Below are 23,070 nucleotides of genomic sequence, written 5' to 3' on the forward strand. Positions count from 1 at the left end.
TAAAAACAAAGTTTGTGCAGATTCTCATTTCACCACACCCCTAATAATTGAATCCCATATCCCACTTGCAAGTCTTTCCTTACATATTTTATTGAGATGTCATTCATTTCAGTCTTATGCACTGTTCCTTACATATCCATAATTCTCATTTCACTCCTCATCTGCTTTCATCTCTTGCCTTATCTTCATCACCTGTACATTTTAATCTTGAGTCAGTTTTTTGCTATCATTGTCTCTCTCTCTCTCTCTATCTATCTATCTATCTATCTTTTCCTACTTCACCGTCAATCGCACATTCTTTTATTCCGTCAGCTCTACTCATCATCATACCATTACTTGTACTCTGTTTTACTGCTGCTCTCACACATATTTTGCTTACAGTCAGTTAGTCATACTTTTTCCTTCACTGTCAGTTTCACATACTTTCTTACCATTTGCACACTTTTCTTTGAGATCTATGTCACACCACCATGTTCCCTTGTCTGATTCTAACAAGCCTTGCGGTTCATCAGCATATCACACTACTTGCATACCCATATTTGCTTTGTTCTCTTACTCAACATCTCCAATAAACAGCAACATCTTTCCACATGTTCGTATTACAATACTCACAGAACTGCACGAATTCTCGAAAAATCCAAGACATTTACTTTATTTGTGTTTTGCACCCACTTTGTAATGATCCCCATTTCACCACCATTTTATTCCAAAGCACAAAACTGGAAACAAAGAATTTAAAATAACACTGTCAAAAATATTTAATCAAACACTATGTTTTAATCATGAATATCATACATCAACAGTCAGTCTAACAATTATGCAATATCTTCACACAATACATATAATTTTAATCTTGCTGCAGCCATACAACAACCAATGCATTCCACCTTGCCATCTTAGTCTCTTAATTAAAGTGAACTCTTAGCAATTAACTATTTCTAATGCTTTTGATGTTTCCTAATTTCTGAACTCCGTTCTTTTCTATTCCATTGTTTTGTTTTCTTGCTGCAAAGAAAAAAATACTTGATTTCCATTGACTGTTCAGTTAACATTTTGCAGTATACTGAAATAGGAAGGTCACTAGTGGCATGAGACAGGGGTCAGTTTTGGGACCATTGTTGTTCAATTTGGATATTAATGATATTGGGATGGGTTTAACTAGTGACATGCAGCTGTTTGCAGATGATGCAAAATTGGGAAGAACAATGCAGAGTCAAAATGTTATGGCATTACAGGAGGACTTGAATAGACTGCATGAATGGATAGGTAAGTTGAACTGTCAGTTCATGTTGCAAAGTGTAAGATATTGAAATTTGATAAGAAATCAATAATGGGATGTAAAGTATACTCTTGGTGGGGAAACTTTAAAGGAGGAAAGGAGATGAGATCTCTGGGAGTGGTGGTTGACAAGGACCTGAAATTCAGGTGCCACATTGTACTAGTTGTAAAAATGTCACATCAGATCATGGTAATGATACAGAGGACCCCGATATGCAGAAGTAAAGAGCTTATGATGCCATCGTATAAGGCTTTGATCAGGCCTCCTATGGATTATTTCACAGATTTGATTGCCAGGGTTTCGTGCTGACGAGTGTGAACAGGTCCAGAGAAGATTCACAAAGGTGGTCAGTGGTCTTTGGAATGAGGAGTACAAGGATAGATAGTGAGAATGTAAGTTGTAAAACCTCTTGAATAGGAGGAGGGAAGATATGATTGAGACATATAAGCTAGACAGGGATTTTTATCAGGTTCACATGAAGGAGATTTTTCTTAGAATGGGAGGGGGGGTGGTTAGTGAGTGGAATGCATTCCTTGATTGTGTTGTAAATATAAACACAATGAATTAGTTTAAGCCGTGGTTGGATGAGCATTGTGTGTGATAATATGTACCTCCAAAGATGTAGGTCAGATGTTAATAGTAATAATAATAATAACATTTGTTCTTAATCTGATTTCTGCCTCCTCACATGGCTGTCAATCATCTGGCAAGCTTTTTATTATTATTATTCCAAGACCCCGTGTAGTCAAAGACTCATCTATGAGGTCCTTTTGTCATACACACAGCTCATCATTCTGCACTTTAAACACAATCAAATTCTCTGTAGACACCACACTCTCACGCAAGGCATTTCAATCATTCACAACTCTGCATGCAAAAAAAACCTTCCTTTCACTTCCCTGCTCACACCCTCCTTTTACTGCTGCCAAGGATGTCCTCTGGTTCTCCCCTGATCTCCCATCACTTGCTGTGAAACCTGTCCAACATTGATACTATAACAACCCCTTATTAACTTATAGGTCTCTATCATATCACTCTACTTCCACCTATCCACTAGACTCTGTAAATTGCATCTTCTCAACCTTTCCTCATATTCGACATTCCAGAGATCAGAAACTAGCTTAGTCAGTCTCCTCTGGACCCTTTCCAACATCTCTTCGTTCTTTTGAAAACCAGGTGACCAAATCTGTGCACAGTAGTCCATGTGTGGCCTAATCAAAGCCTTATATGATGGAACAAGAATTTCCTTATTTCTATAAGTCAGTGTCCTCTGCATAATTCCCAGAATTCTTTGTGTTGTCCTCACAATTTTGGCAGTGTGTCCCCTAAATTTCAGATCCTTATCCACTATCACCCCAAGATCCCTTATTTCCTCCACCACCAACAGTATATCCCACCAAGCATAAATTCTACATCCCAACTTTGTTTCCCAAATTTTAAAACCTTACATTTTGCAACATTGAACTTTCATCCCCATTTCCATGCCCATTCACTCAATTTATTCAAGTCTACTTGTAAGGCCATAACATCTTCTCTACTCTTCATAGTTTGTCCCAATTTTGCATTATCTTCAAACAACTGAATATCCCCATTCAAATCTTCACCAATATCATTAACCACACTACCGGCCAAGACGTCTATAGACGTCAAGCATATCATGGATGTGAAATGCCTATTAAAATGGTAATACCATTGATATTACTTTGAAATATATGATGGATGTGAAGCGTATGAGGATGCATATTTGATCCATAATGGCCAGTAAGGTGATTAACATGCAAATTAATCAGCAATGGCCCTAAAACAGACCCCTGAGGCACACCACTAGTAACTTTCCTCTTCCTGGATATTCCTCCTGCATACACAACTTGCTGAAGTCAATTATAAACTCAATTAATGAAGAATTTCATCTCCCTTATTTCAGCTTCTACTGGGATTCATCACTGAGCCTAACATTTTATTTCTTGTTCTGCAACCAGTCCTACCCAGTTATCCTTTCATCTATTACTTCTGCACATATGCTGCTCACCTGGTATATTGTCTTCTTTGTGAAGCTGTGCATTCTCCATGAACCATGGAACATTGAATGCTATACAAATGTACATGCTTTATATCAGTGGTTCCCAAACTTTTTAGATTCTCGGCACCCTTGCTGAATCCAGGTTTTCCAAAGGCACCCTATATCAAATTCTAACAAGTACACTTTGCGAAATAGCAAATAATTTTTTTTAATTAAATGTTTTTATTTAATGGTTATTTAAATGGTTAGGTGAAAATAAATAAAACACGTATTTAAGATCACAAAAAAAGTAAATGAACAAATTGAACTAATTATCATTAGTGGGATGGATGAGCCTGTTAATCACTGCACATTTTCTCAAATCTTGGAATCAAACTGGACACAGCCACCTTCATTTCCTTCTCCACATTGATTTTTGCCAATATTTAGTTTTTATCACAGTGACCGCTGAAAATCCAGCTTCGCACAAATAAGAAGTCGCAAATGGAATTAAAATTCTCTGAGCTTTTTTACTCAGAAGAGGATATTCATCTTTTACTGATATCCAAAATTCAGTTAATTCCATGCTGCTAAATTTTGTTTTCAACGTATTGTCGCAAGACAACTCAATAAGATTCTCTTCTTCTGCAGCAGTAAATTCAGATGGAGCACTGGCATTAAATGGATCTTGAATCCATGGAAATTTATCGATATTATCATTTTGAAAATATTTCTCAAACCAGGTGATAAGCTGTGATAAGTGTTCTTCAGAATGAATTTCATACCTCGAGAGAAATTAACTCCATTGGAGGTCAAAAACTGTTGCAACAAGGGGAAACATTCTTTGCCTCCATCTTCATTCATTTTTCTTTTCCATAGTTTTAGTTTTTTTATAAAAGCTGAAATTTTTTTCTCAATCGACTTTAAAAGGTGCATGTTGCATCCCTGGGGGGGGGGAGATTCAGAGCATTCATCTTTTTAAAAATATCACATAATTATGCTAGTTTTACCAAAAAATCTTTGTTCACAAAATTTTCGGTATACTTGTGGCCTTCCTCTTTAAGAAAAATATAAATTTCTTGTCGCAGTTCAAATGTACGAGACAAAACATTACCACGAGAGAGCCATCTCGAAGTGCTGTAGTACAACAAAGACGTGTGCTCGGATCCCATATTCTAAGACCTGGTTCAATGTAGGACTCAGATATTTTGACACAAGTGCTTCCCTGTGAATAACGCAATCGGTCCACAGTGCATCAGGAGCTTTGCTTCGAATAAGTGCCTGCAATCCTCCATAATAGCCAGATATAGAATGAGCACCATCAGTACAGACACCAACGCCCTTAGTCCACTTCAAATTATTTTAGGATATAATAGTATCAAGGATCTCAAACGAGTCTTGAGCCTTAGCACCAGCTGTGACACTTTTACAAAAGAGAAGGTCTTCTACAATATCATTACCATCTATAAACCGTACATGGCAAATCAAGTGAGCATCATTATTATTATTTGTGGCCTCATCCAGCTGCAACCCAAATTCCTTTCCTTTTATTTTTTCAGTTAATTGATCATTGAGGTCCTTCACTATGTGCTGTATTCTGCGACTGATGGTGTTATTGGGCAAAGCACTTTTGAAAGCAGCTTCCCAGCAGACTCACTGATCATAATGTTCACCATATCTACAGCAGTCGGTAGAATGAGTTCTGCGATGGTATGAGGCTTCTTATATTTTGCGATTCTGTGTGCCACCTTGTAAGATGCTAGCAAAGCATTGCTTAGTATTGCACCTGCTTATAAAATCTACCTTTTTTGTTGATTTAACTCTTTTAACTTTCTGGTAAAGTAGTCACAAGATGTACTAACCATGCTGGGATGATTGGTTTCTAAATGGCATTTCAACTTACTTGGTAGCATGCACTCTGGTACCAAAACTGTCATATACAGTATATACTGTAGCCTCCCCTCACCATTGACTTCTGTCGATGTAAAACCAAAGTCCAAATAACTGTCATCATATTTTCGATATTTATGCTTCTTCACAATCTTGCCACTATTTGACGGTGTGCCCTCTTTATTTTCTTTCTCACAACGCTTATTACTGTTTAGTAAAAACCGATCCATTTTTAAAAATACATATGGGAAGAAATACTTCAAAAACTTCACTTGTCTAAATCACAACAATATTCAGTTGATACAATCTCCGAAAAGTAATTCAACACTAAGACCGCACGAAACCGACAGCTATTTATATACGAACACAAAGTACCGAGAAAGTTCGAGAAACTACTAAAACAATCGAGAAACTTAATTATTGTAGAGCATCATCTAGTAACCATTTGCAGAGGCTTCTGCAAACAGTTATTACTAAGTGAGTTACTGGTTTACACCAGATGCGTTAGATGTAGCGTCCTATCACATTGAATTGAAAATGGAAATAAAATTTTGAAAATTTTGTAATAGCGGCGCCCCTGCGAGGAAGCTGCAGCTCCCCAGGGCACTGCAGTGCACACTTTGGGAACCGCTGCTTTATATGATTTGCATTTTTTTTTTTTTTGACGTTTAAGTCTACCATGTGTTCCCAGCTTTGTGATCCATATGTCAGTATAGGTCTGATCATCATTTTGTACAGGAGTAGCTCGTTTTCAATTCTTTGCCAACTGCATCAGTTCATTAATAGGTTCAGTTGTCTAATTGCCTTGTTTGCTTTTGAGCAGGCATAATCTACATGGGATGCAAAGCAGAGTGCTTTGTCTAGCTATGTCCCTACATATTTGGTGACTGGTTGCCAGGGGATAGGGTTGATGACCTTGACCTTACTTTTGGGATGTGTTCGTTTCCTTGTAAAAATGACAGTGACCCTCTTATCTGTGGTCGCGTCGATGTGCCATCTCCTGAACCACTGCTCTAATTGTGAGATAGCTGTCTTCTGCTTATTGGTTACCACTCTTGGCCTTAGGAATTGGGTCAATATTATGGTGTCATCTACCTATATGTTGTGGTGACCCTGAGGGATTGTCAGCCACATAGATGGTGAAGAATAAGGGTGACAGTAGGGAGCCTTGGGGGAACTCCTGCAGTAATCCTGTATTCAAATGATTCCTGTAGTTTCACACAAAGGTTCTGATCCTCAGGAAAAGAAGAGATAAGCCTGGTCAGGCCTAATAAGAATTTGATGTCAATTAGTTTATAGAGTAGATGCCTTTGCAATGTCAAGAAAAACAACAATGGTGTTTGGTGCCATCCAATTGTATCCCACACTGATGTGTTTCACAACTCTGCTGATTTGTTATGTAGTGGAGTGATTCTCACGTAGCCAAACTGCTCATTTGATATGAGATTTATTCCCCCCCCATACTTTTTTGCAATGTTGTATCGCTTGTTCGCCAGTGTTTCCTAGGCAGGAGAGTGGGCTGATTGGACAGTAGTTCTCAGGTAACTGCTTTGTTTTCTCTGGTTTTGGGATTAAGGTTATGTCAGCTTCTTTCCAGTATGGCAGAAAAACTAGAACTTAGCATTACATTAACTGTTGCTACAAGGCACATAATGTTTAATGAACTTGTTGAATATCCTATCTGTGGCCTGGCACTTTCCTATTCTTTAGTTTCTTAACTGTTTCTCTTCTTTCTAAGAGTTGTTGGTTAACTAAAAGTTTTATACACTAAGAGTGTATAAAATTTTTTTGGAGGCAAAGATGGTACAAACTTCACACAAAACTTGATCAGAGCCAAGGTGGTGTACATTTAAAAGTGATGAGCACAATATACTGACAGCTGAGTGCAGTAATAATATTCAGATAATTCAGAAAGGAACTGTATGTGAGAAATGGCTTGCATTTGAATGAGGATAGATGTAGGCATCTGAAGAGAATGCTTTTCTTTGAAGAAGTCAGTGTGTCAATATATGTAAACTAAAATTATCAGGATAAATGGGAGCAGGCATGGCCTCTTGTGGGAATAGTCACTTGGGAGAAGAGGGAAATACATCATGTAATGCTGAATCCATTGGAGTCTGGAGGGGGGGGGGATCAGGATAGGTATAGAAACAGAACAGCGACAATGCCTTAATTATTTATACTAATGCCAGGAGTATCCAGACTAAAGGAGATGAATTATTGGTGCTGACAGCATCAGCATGTCCAAAGATTATTGAGATCTCTGAGACATGGCTGATGGAAGATGATATACTGACAGGAATAGAAGTAGCAGGGTATAGCATTTTTTGACATGATCGGGATCTCTGAGACATGGTTGATGGAAGATGATATACTAACAGGAATAGAAGTAGCAGGGTATAGCATTTTTTGGCATGATAGGAAGAGAAAATGTGGTGGTGGAGTACTGCTTATGATAAGTGTTGAGTTATGTCATCTTAGAATGGAGGATTTGGATGGCACTGGCACTAAGTTGTATACCGTAAGTAAAAAAGAGAACACAATTTGGTGTAATATGAATGACAAACAATTTCAAAAGGGAACTGCAGGTAAAAAAGAGGATATAGAAAAGATATTAGGAGAGGGATTGAGAGCAGATGCATGAAGAATATAAGACTCAGGCCAGGAGAGTGACTAGTATGATAAGGAACGAAGGCAAAACTGGACTACCAGAAGAGATTGGCCCTGAAATCCAAAAAAAATTCTAAGTATTATTTCATTATCTGGCCAGTGGGAGGAGAAATTGTTGTGGAAGAATGATATTGTTGGATAAAAATGGGATTAGAGTGACTGATGCAAAAGACATAGTGGAATTGTTTAGTTCCTGGAGAAGTAAGTTTTAATACTACAGGGATAGGGCAGATTCAAGGGTTTAGAATTGCAAGAAGAGAGTGGGTTTCAAATACTAGGTACTCTGGATGTCGATAAAGCAATGGGACTGGATGAGATTTTGCTGTGGGTTTTGAGAGAATGTGCTAAAGAACTGACAGTACAATTGTCCAGGATTTTCAATGAAAGTCTAGCCACCCGAAAGGTGCCAAAGGGTAAGATAGTTAAATTGCATAAGAGTGGTAGCAGACTGGAAGTATCAGTCTGTCAAACACGTGAGTTTAGATATCAGGTTAGTGAACTGGATTCAGGATTGCTGTCTCTTAGGTCAGCAATCCTGAATTGTCTCTTATCTGAGAGCTGTGTATGGGGGGTGCACTATCAAGGAGGCAGAAGGTTACAGATGAGATCCCACAGGGTTCAGTACTGGAACCTATATTGTTTAACCATTATATCAGTGGCATTGCCAATAGATTGCAGGGGTAGATTCAGTTGTTTGCAGATGATGAGAAGTAATGAAGATGTAGTAGCCCTTCCAGAGGATTTGAATAAACTTGAACATATGGGGGATATTAGTTTAATTCAGCTAAATATAAAGTCTTGAAGTTTGATAGGCTGCATATTCTGCTGGAGGAACTGTACTGGAGGAAGTAGGGAAGGCAATGGATCTGGAGGTGATGAATGATCGAGCATGATTAGCCACTGGGTTCAAAGAGTGGTATGATAGAATAATAGACTTTGTGTTATCTAGAGTGGGCCTCTCATGATGAATCTTGTGGTTCCATGGAGTTCCTAAATCATCATCGCAATAATAATACTAATAAAATGCAACAGTGGTTGGATAGGGATGTGATACTCTATGGGAAGCATGGCTTTCAAAAGGGTAGGTCCTGTCTTTGTAATGTATTCACATTCTGTAACAGTGGAATTTGGATAAAGGAAATGGCAATACCATGATACTACTTACTTTGCAAAGGCATTTAACAGAATACCATATGGAAAACTTACAAAACATGGAGCAAATGGGAATGGATGTGAAGTTGGTAACATGCATAGTGGGGGTGGCTGACAGACAGACACACCAGAGAGTAGTATATTGTGGAATGGAATTTAGGGGAATCAGGGTGACTAGTGGTGTAACCTCAGGGATCTATACTAGGGATACTACTATTTAATTTATATATCAATAATATATGGAAAGATTTAATGGGAGGTATTCAGGTGTTTGCTGATGATGCAAAACTAGGAAGAGCAGTAGTTGATAAAGGTGATGTAGGTATCCTGATTTAAATAAATTGGCATTGTCAGCAAAGGATAATGATTGCAAAATAGTTCCATTGCATAAAGGACATACCAAGATAGAAATAGCAAATTATAGCCAATCAGCATATTAGGAGTGGTAGTTAATGCATTAGAGAAATTGGTGAAAAAAAAAGAATTAAGAACTGGCTGGATAGGAATATCATACTCCATAAGGGACAACATAATTTTGTGAAGGGTAAGTCTTGCCTTCATAATTGGCTTATTTTTATAATCAGGTGACAATGGAGTTGGATAAGGGAAATGGCTACCCAGTGATACTGCTAAACTTTGCAAAAGCATTTGGGAAGATTCCACATAGAACTCTATTGCCTAAGTTAGAGCAAATGGGGTTGGATATAAATCTGGCGATTTGGATTAGAGAGTGGCTGATGGACAAATATTAAACCACTATTTGATATTTGTTCATCAGCCACCCTCTAATCCAAACTGCCAGATTTATATCCAACCCCATTTGCTCTAACTTAGGCAATAGAGTTCTATGTGGAATCTTCCCAAATGCTTTGGGAAGTTGAGTCTAGGAGAAGGCAAGTGACCAGTGGTGTACCATAGGGCTTATTTCTTGGTCCTCTGTTGTTTAATTTGTATATCAATGATATAGGAAATGTTTGACAGGAAATATTTAGTTCTTTGCAGATGATGCTAAACTGGGTAGAGCAATGGTAAATGAAGGTGATGCAAAAATTCTGCAGTAAGAATTAAACATGCTAGTGTTATGGGAAAAGGTAAATGGCTATCAGTTTAATGTGGCCAAGTGTAAGGTGATGCACTTTGGGAAGAGATCAAAATATGTGTACTATATTATTATTATTACTACCCCAAGACCTCATGGAGTCAAAGACTCATCTGGGAGGTCCTTTTATCACACACACACAGCTCATCATACCGTGTTTTAAACACATTCAAACTCTTTGCAGACACCACATTCTCAGGGAAGGCATTCCAATCATTCACAACACTGCACGAAAAAAATATGCCTCTCACTTTCCTACTCACACTCTCTTTATACAGTTTCCAGGGATGACCTCTGGTTCTCCCCTGATCTCCCACTATTCTCTGTAAAACTTCTCCAGCATTGATCCTATAACAATCCCTTACCAGCTTGTAGGTCTCTATCATATCTCCTCTTCGTCCTATCCACCAGACTCTGCAAATTATATCTTCTCAATCTTTCCTCATACTCGACATTCCAGAGGTCAGAAACTACCTTAGTCCATCTCCTTTGGACCCTTTCCAACATCTCTTCATCCCTCTGAAAACCCGGTGACCAAATCTGGCCACAGCAGTCCATGTATGGCCTAATCAGAGCCTTAGACAACGGAACAAGAATCTCCCTACTTCTACACGTCAGTGTCCTCCGTCAACTTCCTGGCACATTCTTTCAGAATATGTGGTGATATATTATCATTCAAAGAAGCCTTTGTGTTGTCTTCACAATTTTGGCAATTTGTCCCGTAAATTTTAGATCCTTATCCACTATCACCCTCAGATCTATTATTTCCTCTACCTCCAACAATATATTCTCAACAAGCATAAATTCTGCATTCCATTTTTGTTTTCCACATTTTTTAAACCTTACATTTTGCAACATTGAACACATATCCCCATTTCCGTGCCCAATCACTCAATCTATTCAAGTCTTCCTGTAAGGCCACAACATCTTCACTACACTTCATGGTTCATCCCAACTTTGCATCATCTGCAAACAACTGAATGTCTCCATTCAAATCTTCACCTATATCATTAATATACAAGTTAAACATCAATGACCTAAAACAGACCCCTGAGGCACTCCACTAGTGATTTTCCTTTTCCTGGATTTCGCTCCCCCATACACAACTTGTTGATACCTATCAGATAGCCAGTCTCCAATCTAATATCCAACCCCATCTGCTCTAGTTTGACTCTCAACCTATCATGAGGTACTCTGTCAAAAGCCTTTGCGAAATCCAAGTATATTACTGTGTACCCTTTTTCTCTGTCCAAGTAAGCAGTCACTTTATTGTAATAAGTAAACATTACCTCCCTTTAGCAAATCCATGCTGTCCATCAAAGATAATACCATTGTTATCAACCCAACTCTGGATCCTAGTTCTCACAAGCTTCTCCAACAACTTAACCACAACACCTGACACAGAGATAGGCCTATAGTTTGATGCTTGAGTTCGATCACCTCCTTTATGAAGTGCCGCAATCTTGCCCTCCTTCCATTCCTTAGGAACTTGACCGAGTGCAAAACTCATATTAAAAAAATATGTCAAGGCAGGTGTCAACTCCCTGGCACATTCCTTCAGAATACATGGTGATATATTATCAAGTCCATATTAACAGCCTTATTAACATCTGGTTTACTCAACTCCCCATACACCTCTTGCTCACCTACAGTCAGTCTCTCCTCCCCATCAACTGCTCTCAATCCCTCCATGAAGTCACATTCACAAGATTGAAAGATCTTTATGAACTACTTATTAAGTATCTCCACCACACATTCTGCATCAGCTGTCTTTATACCATTTTCTCCAATCAATGTCATCCTTCCATAATTTTTCTTTCTTTTGCTGGCTACATATCGAAAGAACTCCTTAGGATTATTTTTGGCTTCATTAGCCAACTGCTGTTCATACCTCTCTTTAGCTACCCTCACCAACCAAGTCACCCTCCTTGCCTGGTCTTTGTAGACCTCATGGAATTGGTTATTTCCACTTCTCTTATGCTTCCTCCACAATGCCCTTTTTCTCTATATTGCATGCTTAATCTCTTTATTCATCCATCTCACACCCACCTTATTTAACCTTCTCACCCTTGGAATACATTTAGACATTGCATCTACTAAACCCTTTTTGAAAATCCCCCAAGCTGCATTGATCTCTTTTCCAGCTAACTCCTCATTCCACGCTACACCCGCAAGCTGTCTCCTGAGCTCTTCATAATCACTCCCCCCCTGTAGTTCCACATATACCCTTTTCTCACAGAGGTCCTCACACTGCTGGCAACCACCCAGGTAATCACCTCATGGTCACTCTCACCAATTGGTGGATGATTTGACACCTAATTTATAATTACATCCTCTGATGAGATGACCAAATCCAACACCTTCAATCCTCATGTGCCCTCTGTTACATATTGATGGAACTAAACTTCAGGAAACTGATGAGGTCAGGGACGTAGGTTTGAATGTGTTCAGGGAGTTGAAGTTTAGAGGTCATGTTGCAAAGGTATCCAAAACAGCACATCAGATTATGTGGTTGTTGAAGAACACACTAACAAGCAATGATAGATAAGTTATTGTGACAAAGACTATGGCAGGTCTTTGGAATGCTTCCTATGAGGATGGATTGATGATCGGTAGGCTTTGAAAATTAGCTGATAGGCAAAAGAGAGGAGATGTTATATAAGCATTTAAGTTATTAAAGGGGTTTTATAGGACTGACACTGAAAACACTGAAAACTTTTTCATTACATTGAAAGAAGGGCGAGAGCAAAGGGGTCACCATTGGAAGTTGTGTAAGTGTGTGATTAATATGGGTGTTTTGAGTAGATTTTTTCCTTGGAGGGTACTGAATGGGTTGCTTGGAGGTGGTTGCAGATGCTTCATCAGTGAATGATTTTAAGGAGTGGTATGATAGTTATTGTGTGAATGAGGGATCTTCCATGATGAGTCTTCTGACTCCATGGAGATACTTGTATTATAATAATAATAATAAACTAATACTTCACTGTTTCTTTATCCAGCTTTTCTTCGTGGAACTAACAGGTTATTGCAATATACAAACAGCAATGATCATTTAGTGTGGATAGTTTAAAACTAACCACTCTATATTATTTTCGACCATCTAATGAATGCAAGAAATTAACATAAACTGGGTTGTATATTGGCCGAAGGATTTTAATAATTGATACTAAGTAAAAAACATTCAAGTTTTGCCAACTTAGCTGCCTGGCTTCGTCAGGGTGTATAAAAGAGATACAAAACAACTTAAACTGTTCGTGAAGGAATGAATCGAATATAATTGTATTTTTTTACAAATACAAAAGAACGCATACATCAAACGCATGAAGCATGTATGATATCAACTGTAGTTATGCAGGAACATTCTGTAATTAACAGCGATGGTATAGTTTATCCTCAAGAAATGAACCATTCTCTAGGATAAACCATTTCTCGAGGACAAAGCATACCATCGAATGGGACGAAAGCTCCATTCCCTATTTAGAAGAAGATTTCCGTTCCCAGAGCATAAAATAAGCTATAGCAGTCATCCGTTCTAAACACAACCTCGATAGAAATCAAGGTTTAATTCTAGCTGATATTTGGAAGACCCTCATAAGATCATTAAGCATGCCAGAGTTAAATTTCGCTGCTAATTACAGAACATTCCTACATAACAACAGTTGATATCATACAAGCTCCATGTGTTTGGTGTACGCATTCTTCTGTATTTGTAAAAAAATACAATTGTATTCAGTTCATTCCTTCACAAACAGTTTAAGGTGTTGTGTATCTCTTTTATCCACCTTGACAAAGCTAGACAGCTAAGTTGGCGAAACTTGTTGGTGTTTTTTACTTCAATTATTAAAATTGTTGAATATACAACCCAGTTTATGTTAATTTCTTTCATAGTTTAAAACTGTTAACAGGTACAAAGAAGAACTAAAGTCCTGATTAGGCATCATCTATTATTGCATAAAGAGAAGTTTTACAAATATTAATTTGATCTTAAAATGGCTGTCTGCCAGATTTCTGGTAAATTGATACAGCTATACTTAATATAATATATATTTTTTATATAATATAAAATGAATTAATGGTAGTTACTTCCAGTGAAAAGAAAGCAAGAGTCATAAATCTAATAAATTAGATACTAATGTATTAGGCTTGGTAAAGATTAAAATGATTAAATTTTGTGATGGATCTATCTAGAAGAGAGCAAGACTTCAGGCTAAACTCTCCTTGCACTATTGTTGTTATAGTTAAAAACAAACATAAAGTTCTTTGTGAAGGGAAGTGAAAAGTGCTACTCCAGTTAATACTACTCTAGCTGTCCATGACTTGTACGTAATGTTGTTATCCTTTATCTGCATTTGTAATTTATCTGCATTTGTAATATCTGCATTTCTATCTTTTTCATTTGCAAAAATTATTCTAAATTTTTTGCCTGTGTACCTGACATAAATAAATGTTTTATTTACATCAATTATGTACATATCATATATGACTGCTTAAGAATGTTATTATTATGCTGTTCACGTAACTACAAATGTGCATATTTGGTGGATGCAATGATTCGCTATACAATGAAATTCACTATGTGATGGTGGTTTACTGTATTTCTAACAATGGTGATATGGAATGTAACATGTCATCTGATCAAAGTATGCCTGTATATAATTTCATTAATTCATATTTTAAAATTATTACATGATTTGAAAATAATATTTCAAAAGATAAGCCAGTCTGTGTGTAAATATAAGAAGAGAGGTCTGGAATATGTGGTTGCATGGATTACATTTGAAGACTGAAGGGAGTTGTATTACATTTGAACACAAAAGGATGCAGCTATTTGGAGAGACTGTTGTTTTCTTGGTGAGTTAGTATGTTAGAGCAAGGAAACTTTAATTGCAAGGGTGGAACTTAGCAGGAATGGCATCATGTGGAGGTAGGAGATTAAAAAATGAGAGGTTGTCCATTATATTGCAGTGCCAGATGGAAGTAATAGCTATATGAATGCTGGTAACGCACTGGTTTTTCTGTGTGTGTATATATATATATATATATATATATATATATATATATATATATATATATATATATATATATATATATATATATATATATATACACAAACACTATGAGCAGTAGCAGTGAGTTTTTGGCATTGAATGATCCACTCTCTCCAAAGACTGTTGGTATCAGTTAAATTTGGCTAACTGAGGAAGAAGAGAAAATGAAGGGCAAGGGCATGGCATATTTTAGCAAGATACCTAAACTAAATGCAGTGGTGAATTGTTACTCATGATAAGAGATAGTTTTGACTTCTCAGGGTGGAGAATCAGAGTGGAAATGACTTTAATGGCTTTGAAAATATATGACATGAGATAGAAGCTTATAAGACCAGATATTTAGTGGGATATTGCTATAGACCAGAAAATACAGCTGGTGGTGAGCAGTAAATGTCAAGGCACATTTACACAAGTGATCATTATGGGGGGTAGCCATACAGTACTAAGGAAATTGAATTTTTGGACTTCTTGAGGGACAGTTGTGTTAGGCAGTATCTGGGTTGAAGGATCAAGAGTTTTGGGACTTGGTCATAGAATCAAAGGATCTGATTGTGACTGAGATATCATACATTCTGGGAGTTGGTGAGAATCACCATTTAGTCCTTACTTGGAGATGAATGGCATCAATGCAGAATGAATTTATGTGGAATTATAAGGCAGGCAACTATTATAGACTAAGAAACCAGCTTGCAGCAGCTCAATAGAAGAAAGAATTTGAAGGAACTCTTTCTTCAAAGAGGTCAGCAGTGCATGGGAGATACTTCAGAGTAAATTGTTGACAGCAATGGCAGATTGTATACCTAGAGTGGAGTAAATAAAGCAGGAATCAAATGGAAGACAAGAGAAAAAAGGGGAATTGTAGATGAAAAGAGATTATGGAATATAGTTGAATGAAGAATATAAAACTTAGGCTAGGAAAGTGACTAGTATTGCATGGAGAGAAAAATTTGAATATGAGAGGCAATTAGACTACAGTCCAAGGAAATTCCCATTAGTTTTTTCACTATGTGGTGAGTACAAGGAAATATGATTATGATGGACGAATTACTTTGTTGGATGGAGACAAGACTTAGGTAACCAATGTAAATGATATAGTTGAGTAATTTAATTATCACTACGTGTTCCATCCTAGTAGAGTAGGCTTTATATAATCCTGCTGGTATAAGAAGTAGTGAAATGTTAAAAGTGAATGATGGGAATGTATTCTGAATACTGACTATGCTAGATATCAGTAATGCAAGAGGACTTGACAGCATTTCACCATGCCTTTTAAGGGAATGATATTGTTCTGATCATGCCATTAATATAGCTGTTCAATAAAAGTCTTGCAATGCAATAAGTTCTTGGAGAATGAAAGGAGGTAATATAGTGATATTGTATAAAGGTGGTAGTGGAATGGACATATTAAGCTATAGGACAGATTGTATTTCTTCTGTGGTTGTTAAGATTTTGGAGAACCTGGTAAGAACTCATATACAGAATTAGGCAGATGAGAACAATATTATTTATATAGGCCAACATGGATTTAGAAGTTGTTGTTTTTTTTTTTTTTTTGCAAAGGCATTTGACAAGTTGTTATTTAAGTGGCAACACACGGGGGAGGTCTGGATAAAAGGTTAGTGGAATGGATTGGTAACTGGCTTTATACTAACTATTAGAGAGTTGTATATGGGGCAAGCAATGTCAGGGAGCAGTAAGGTTACAAGTGAAGTTCCACAGTTTTCAGTACTGGGACCATTATTGTTCAATCTTTACATGAATGATATTGTCAATGGACTACAGAGAGATATTCAGTTGTTTGCAGATGATGTGAAACTTGGAATGGTTATTAGTAATAGCATTGATGTTTTGGCTATTAAAGAGGATTTGAATAAGTTGGAAAGGTGGACAAATGAATGGAGACATCAGTTTCATCATCATATGTTCACTGGGATCCACAGATGCCCTATGGTGACTCCTATGCTTGGTGATGTGCCACACCAGTCCTCACATATTATACATATAACACACACACACACACACACACACACACACACACACACACACACACACACACACACACACACACACACACACACACACACACACACCATCCATCTATTTATCTAATTAATTAATTAATTAATTAATTGATGGTCTACCCCTTCCTCTTTTCCCAAGAACTTTAATCATCAGTTTAATGCAACTAAATGTAAGGAGTTGAAATTTGCAATCTACAATTGGGCTGTTTAATACTCACTTGGTTGTTTTAAAAATAACTGGAGGGAGTAAGAGATCTTGGGTGATTGTACATATACGGAGATTTGCTGCAATATTGAGGAGGACAACTAGTAAAGATGAAGGGTGGTGGTCCCACTGTATAAAGCTTCGAACAGACCAAATCTAGATTTCTGTGTTCAGTTCTGGTTTGTGGGAGTTGATGCTAATGAAGAACCTTAGAGAGGATTCACAGACAGATAGCAAAAATGATATGAGGAGTGTGTTGTTATGAAGGTAGACTGAAGTCATGCAAACTACAAAGTTTGGGGGAGGGGGAGATGATGAAGGGAGTATAATTGAGACATTTAAGGTATTTGAAGATTATTACTGGGGAGATTTTTGATATGGTGATGAGGGGAAGGAACCAGGGCAGATGGTCATCCCTACAAGTACAAAAAGAAGTGTGAGTAAAAGATAAGAAAGTAAGTTTTTTCTTTTTTTTTTTTTTTTTTTTTGCATTGGGGAGTGATAGGAGCATTAAATGCATTGCTTGAGAGGGTGACAAAAGTGTGAATGTTGGATGAGTTTAAGGAGTGGAATGACAGAATTCCTGTTGTCTAGCATTGACCTCCCGCAATGAGTTTTGCGACTCCATGGAAGTCACTAAGATAATAATAAATATGGCAGGTAATTAAAGAAGAAATTATATTTATTTAAAAAAACATTGTATTAAAATAGAGGATATTCTGGATTCATCCATATATTCTAACCACATATAGAAATAACTGAAAAGTTTTGAAATTTACCAGTGAGCTTATGAAAATATAACTTTCAAGAGAACAAAAAACCTCTGTTCAGTACAATAGCAATCTGATGTCAGAAAGTTAAATTCATCAAAAGTGAACTCTTATGGTGCATAGTCAATTATTAAAGTATAGAGCCAAAATTCATCATATTGGCATAATTAAGATATATTAAGATGGAAAGTATTATGGATTTATCCATGTTTTATAGTTAAATATAGAACAAGACTCGATAGTTTCAAAATTTATCAGGTAGCTTATGAGAATATAATAGTTGCCTTTGGAAGTGCCTTTCTTGTGCTGCTTAAAACTTAAAAGACACAAGCTCTATGAGGGAGCCTACATGTTCACCATTTATTAGTGGTGAAATTAAAGCCTTTGGGCTCAATTTAGTAGATTATGCACCTATGGAGAATTCGCTTATGATAAATTTAACTTTCTGACATAGGATTGCTATGGTATTGAACAGAGGTTTTTTGCTCTCTTTAGGCTTCTGCAGTTTGAAATGGCTGTCAGGCTAGTGAAATCTAATTTAACCACTAATAAATGGTGAATATGTGGACTCTGGGCAGAGCTCTTGTTTTGGTATTGCAAGCCAAGGCAACTCCAATGCCACAAACTATAATCTGATAATCTGTCTTGCCCTGCTTTCTATATTTGGCTATGACATATGGAGAGATCCATAATCTCCTCCATTTTAGTATCTTACTTATGCCAAATTGAAGCCTTTTTGAATCTATACTTTGGAAAAGAACCACTAAATAATAATAATAATAATACTTATTATTATTATTTTATTCACATAATTGATACACAGTCAAAACAAGATATCATTTAAACCAGCGCTTCCCAAACTGTGGGCCGCAGCCCCCTTGGGGGCTGTAAGTTAATGAAAAATTGAAAATGTTTTAAGACTAAGTAGTTCTTTTTTTTTTTTTAATCTTAAAAGAAACGTATTTAATTTTTATTATTTATTATTATTTTTTGTTATTTTTTATATTTTAATGGAAAAAAAATCACACATTGGTGTTGGTCCACAAATTTTGCTTTCTGCGTATTTCGGCGCTTATGAATATTAGCAAATATATGCTTATTCATATAAGTTTCATTTCAAAGGTATTAAAAAGAAGCACCAAAAAGCTTACAAATGCAAAATCTTGAATATAAATTGTATTGAATATAAATACAATAAATATAATAATAATAATAATAATAATATTCTTATTATACATATCTTAATATATGTCTGTATTGCGATTTTTTTTTTCGATGGGGGCCGTGAAATATTTTAATTTTTACAAAGGGGGCCTTTACATCCATAAGTTTGGGAAGCACTGATTTAAACAACAATTTGACTGGATACAGAGCAATTCTGTATCCAATCAAATTGAAAGCCAAGAATCTAAGAATAGTCTGTCAGGTAGCATCATAAAGTATGGGCTGTTCCAAGTAATATATTACTATTAATAATAATAATTAGTAGTATTAGTATTATGCCCTCAATCTATGCTAAGCAAAAAGGAAATGAATTGCTAATACCTCTTAATTTATAGTAAATGCACACTCATGATATGATATTAAATTGATGTTATTATTATTTTATTACTAAGTTTGTTATGTAGCAATTTGATATTCAGTTTGCTTGATTAATTTTGCCTTCATTCCATTTAATCAATAAATGAATATTGCAGAATAAACCAAAACCACAAATTAACAGAAAAGCTGATAGAAACAAGAATGAACGCAGTAGAGGACCATCACAGAATAAATGTGATGAAGCAGCATTGCATACATCTTCTGCTAAATCAACAACTTGTCATGAAGTTAATCAACATCAGGGTTGTCCATTACCATCATCTGCTAAAAACCAACCAAATGATTGGAGCCTTCATTATGACAGTAGAATCATAGAAAACAGCATTTCATCTTGCAAGCAAAAGCGTGTATTAAAAGAACAACAGGACCCAGCAGCCCAAGTTGTAATTGATCCTGATGATAGTTTAAGTGACAAGGAAATTTACCCATCTTCTCATATATGCATTCCTTCAATAGGTAAGATTCTTTGGAGACTCCTTTTATAATATTCATAGTGAAGAATTTATGGAGAACAAAAACACACTTGTTGGAGTTACTTAACTTCTGATTAATAACACTCAATGTTTCAACCTCTGTATCGAGGTCATCTTCAGGAAAACATACATATGCACAGGACACAAGCTACATCACATTACACTACACAAAAGTAAATAAAATAAATAAGTCAGGCTAGCATAAATGCTTTATTAATCATTTATGCTAGCCTGACCTTTGAAGAAAAAATAATATATTAACAAAATAAAATAAAATTTTTATACATATCAGTACAAAAATATATAGATGATAGAAAAAAAAATCTCTAAATAAATAAAAATAAAATTTTATAGTAGAACTAACTACATTAAACACATTTCTACAGTCTTCTTATATTAAGGTTTTCTTGTGTTAGGGTTCTGCCATCATGTTCTGGGTACTATATAGGTTGTAGTTGGGTCCTTCAGATTTATGGAATTACTAATCCATCATTCTTGTTTAGATTCAGATGCCTTTCCAGTTGATTCTGTGGCATGTTTGAAGTGCATGGTCTGACATGCCTGTTTTACATAGTGGAGGTATTTAATGTGGCCTTCATATTCATCCTTTCTTATTGGGATGGTGCGCCCTGTTTCCCCTATGTAGGATAGGTTGCAGGTGCACTGATTTTTATACCTTTGGGTGGGCAAGGTATGGAAGAAGATCTTTGGATGAGTTGAGTAAATTTCTTAATTTTGCAGGTTTGAAGGGTGTCTTAATATTGTATTTATGTAGTGTTCTATCTATTTTTTCTGATATGCTCCTAATGTATCATATGGCTATGGCATTCTTGTAATCTTTTTTGCATTTAGTGGTATTTTTGTGGAGGATTGCGTGAACTGTTTTTTTATTGTAGCCATTTTTTATAAATGTTTGGGTAATAATTTCACATGTTCTTTGTTCATGACCTGCTCATTGGAGCAAATTGTTAGGACTATGTTTGAGAGTGCTGATGACTCTAGTTTTTGTGTTGGACGGTGGTATGTATTGGCTTGTGTGTGTGTGTGTGTGTGTGTGTGTGTGTAAGTTTTCAGTAGATCGTGAATGAAAGGCAGCCTGAGGGAAGATGTGTGACAAGTGTGTCTAGAAAAAGAAGAGAGTTATCATTTTCAATCTTGATGTTAAATTGGATATGTTTGTGTTGTTTGTTCTGATGGCTTAGGAATGTATTCAATGTTTCGTGGCCATGGAGCCAAATGGGGAAAATATCATCGACATATCTGAGCCAGACTTTGGACTTTAGAATTGCTGAATCTAGAGCTCATTGCTCGAAGTCTTCCATGTGAAAGTTAGCTATTTGGGAAAAAAGTGGTGAGTCCGTGGCATGTGAAATTTCTGGAGTGAAGTAAATGGGCAAAGATGGTCATGATATTGGGCAGAAATATGTTTAGTATGAGAGGCAGTTATGTTAGAGCTGACTAATAAATCTTTGTCATTGAGTGTGATGTTTCTAATTTTGTTTATAAAATGTTGTGTATTTTTTATATAGAAGGGGGAATCACCTACCGACTCCTTGAGTCGATAGGTGATTCCCCCTTCACACAAGAAAACTAGTAGGGGGAATAGATAATTCCCCCTACTAGTTTTCTTGGCTAAGCGATATATTGAAGCTGTCGATTCCTTCAACTATCGGTCATAGTGGTGTGTTTGTTTTGTGTATTTTAGGCAGGCCATAAATTCTGGGAGCACGGACTTAATGCGGTAATAGCTTTTTAATTGTTTCCTCTGACCATGTGATCATTGACTTGATTAATGCTGTTGTTTTCTTTTTGATATAATTTGTAGGATTATAGTTAACCAATTGGTATATGTTGTGGTCAGATACCAAATAGTTCCTTTTTCCAAGGTATGCTGTCCGATCAAGAACAACTGCTTTGGTTAAATTTTTCTGCTTTATTTAAATTGCAACTTAGCTGTTTATTAGAATTTAGTATGTTGGATGTTTCCATCCATATTTTATTGGCTGTATTGTAGGGGAAAGAGATTTTAGACCTCTTTCAATATTAATTTATTTATTATAATTTATTATTATTCATGACACCTCCAAGGAGTCCGAAGACTCATCGCAGGAGGACATCTACTGTACAACTTTCCATCTCCACCACTATACCGAACATCTACTACCAATCATTTCCATTAACGCTATCTACCACCTACCACCACAACTAGTATTTTTTGTCTGTAAATTGCATGTGTTCTGAAGGGCCAATTTGTCTGTATGCGGGATGAAAAACCCGAGTCCGGGAGAAAAAACCCTGCAACCTCCATATGAGATTGGCTAACTCACCTTCAATTGAAAAAGTCCATATAAAGATTCCCCTTGTCATGACGAAAATCGAACTTAGGCCTTTTCCAATCGAAGGGCGCAACGTACCATCGTTCTTCCAGTTGCGCTACGGAGATGCTTGGTATATGAATATGGTATATGAAGTCTAGTTTGTTCACTGACCTTAGTGTAATAGCATGGTTAAGCCTTTTAGCAGAAGCGAGAGTTCTCCTTCTTTAAGATTGTAGCTAGATGTGTTGATAACTTAGCTATGGTCTATTGGTGGTTGGTTGCGCCTTACTTTGCTGTTTGTGATTGACTGCTCCTTTGTGCATGGCATCTGGATTGTCCGTTGATTTGTTGTTTCAGTCTTTGGAACTTCATTCTTAGTTTTGCTTTGTTTTTACATAATGCATGCTTTGCCGAGTTGTCTGTGATCCTATCTAGAATATCCCAAATACTGGGATTTATGTAGCTTAATAGCTTTAATTTTAGTTGCCGAACGTTGTTTGGGGTAATTGGTAGATTTTTGTGGACCTCATGGATTTGTTCTCTC

The 23,070-nt window shown here is 36.5% G+C and overlaps 1 protein-coding gene across 1 annotated transcript in view; it reads left to right on the plus strand.

Moving 5' to 3' along the window:
• Window positions 1-23,070, plus strand: part of LOC150104484 (RIMS-binding protein 2-like) — a 635,427-nt gene that overhangs the window by 439,940 nt on the left and 172,417 nt on the right. The window contains exon 13 of the mRNA XM_090395563.1: window positions 19,831-20,191. Within this exon, the coding sequence (XP_090251689.1) occupies window positions 19,831-20,191 (361 nt within the window). The remainder of the gene's footprint in view (window positions 1-19,830; window positions 20,192-23,070) is intronic.

This window comes from Typopeltis vanoorti, chromosome 7, assembly GCF_054136105.1.
Source record: "Typopeltis vanoorti isolate ZY-2024b chromosome 7, IOZ_Tvanoo_1.0, whole genome shotgun sequence".
NCBI lineage: Eukaryota > Metazoa > Arthropoda > Arachnida > Uropygi > Thelyphonidae > Typopeltis > Typopeltis vanoorti.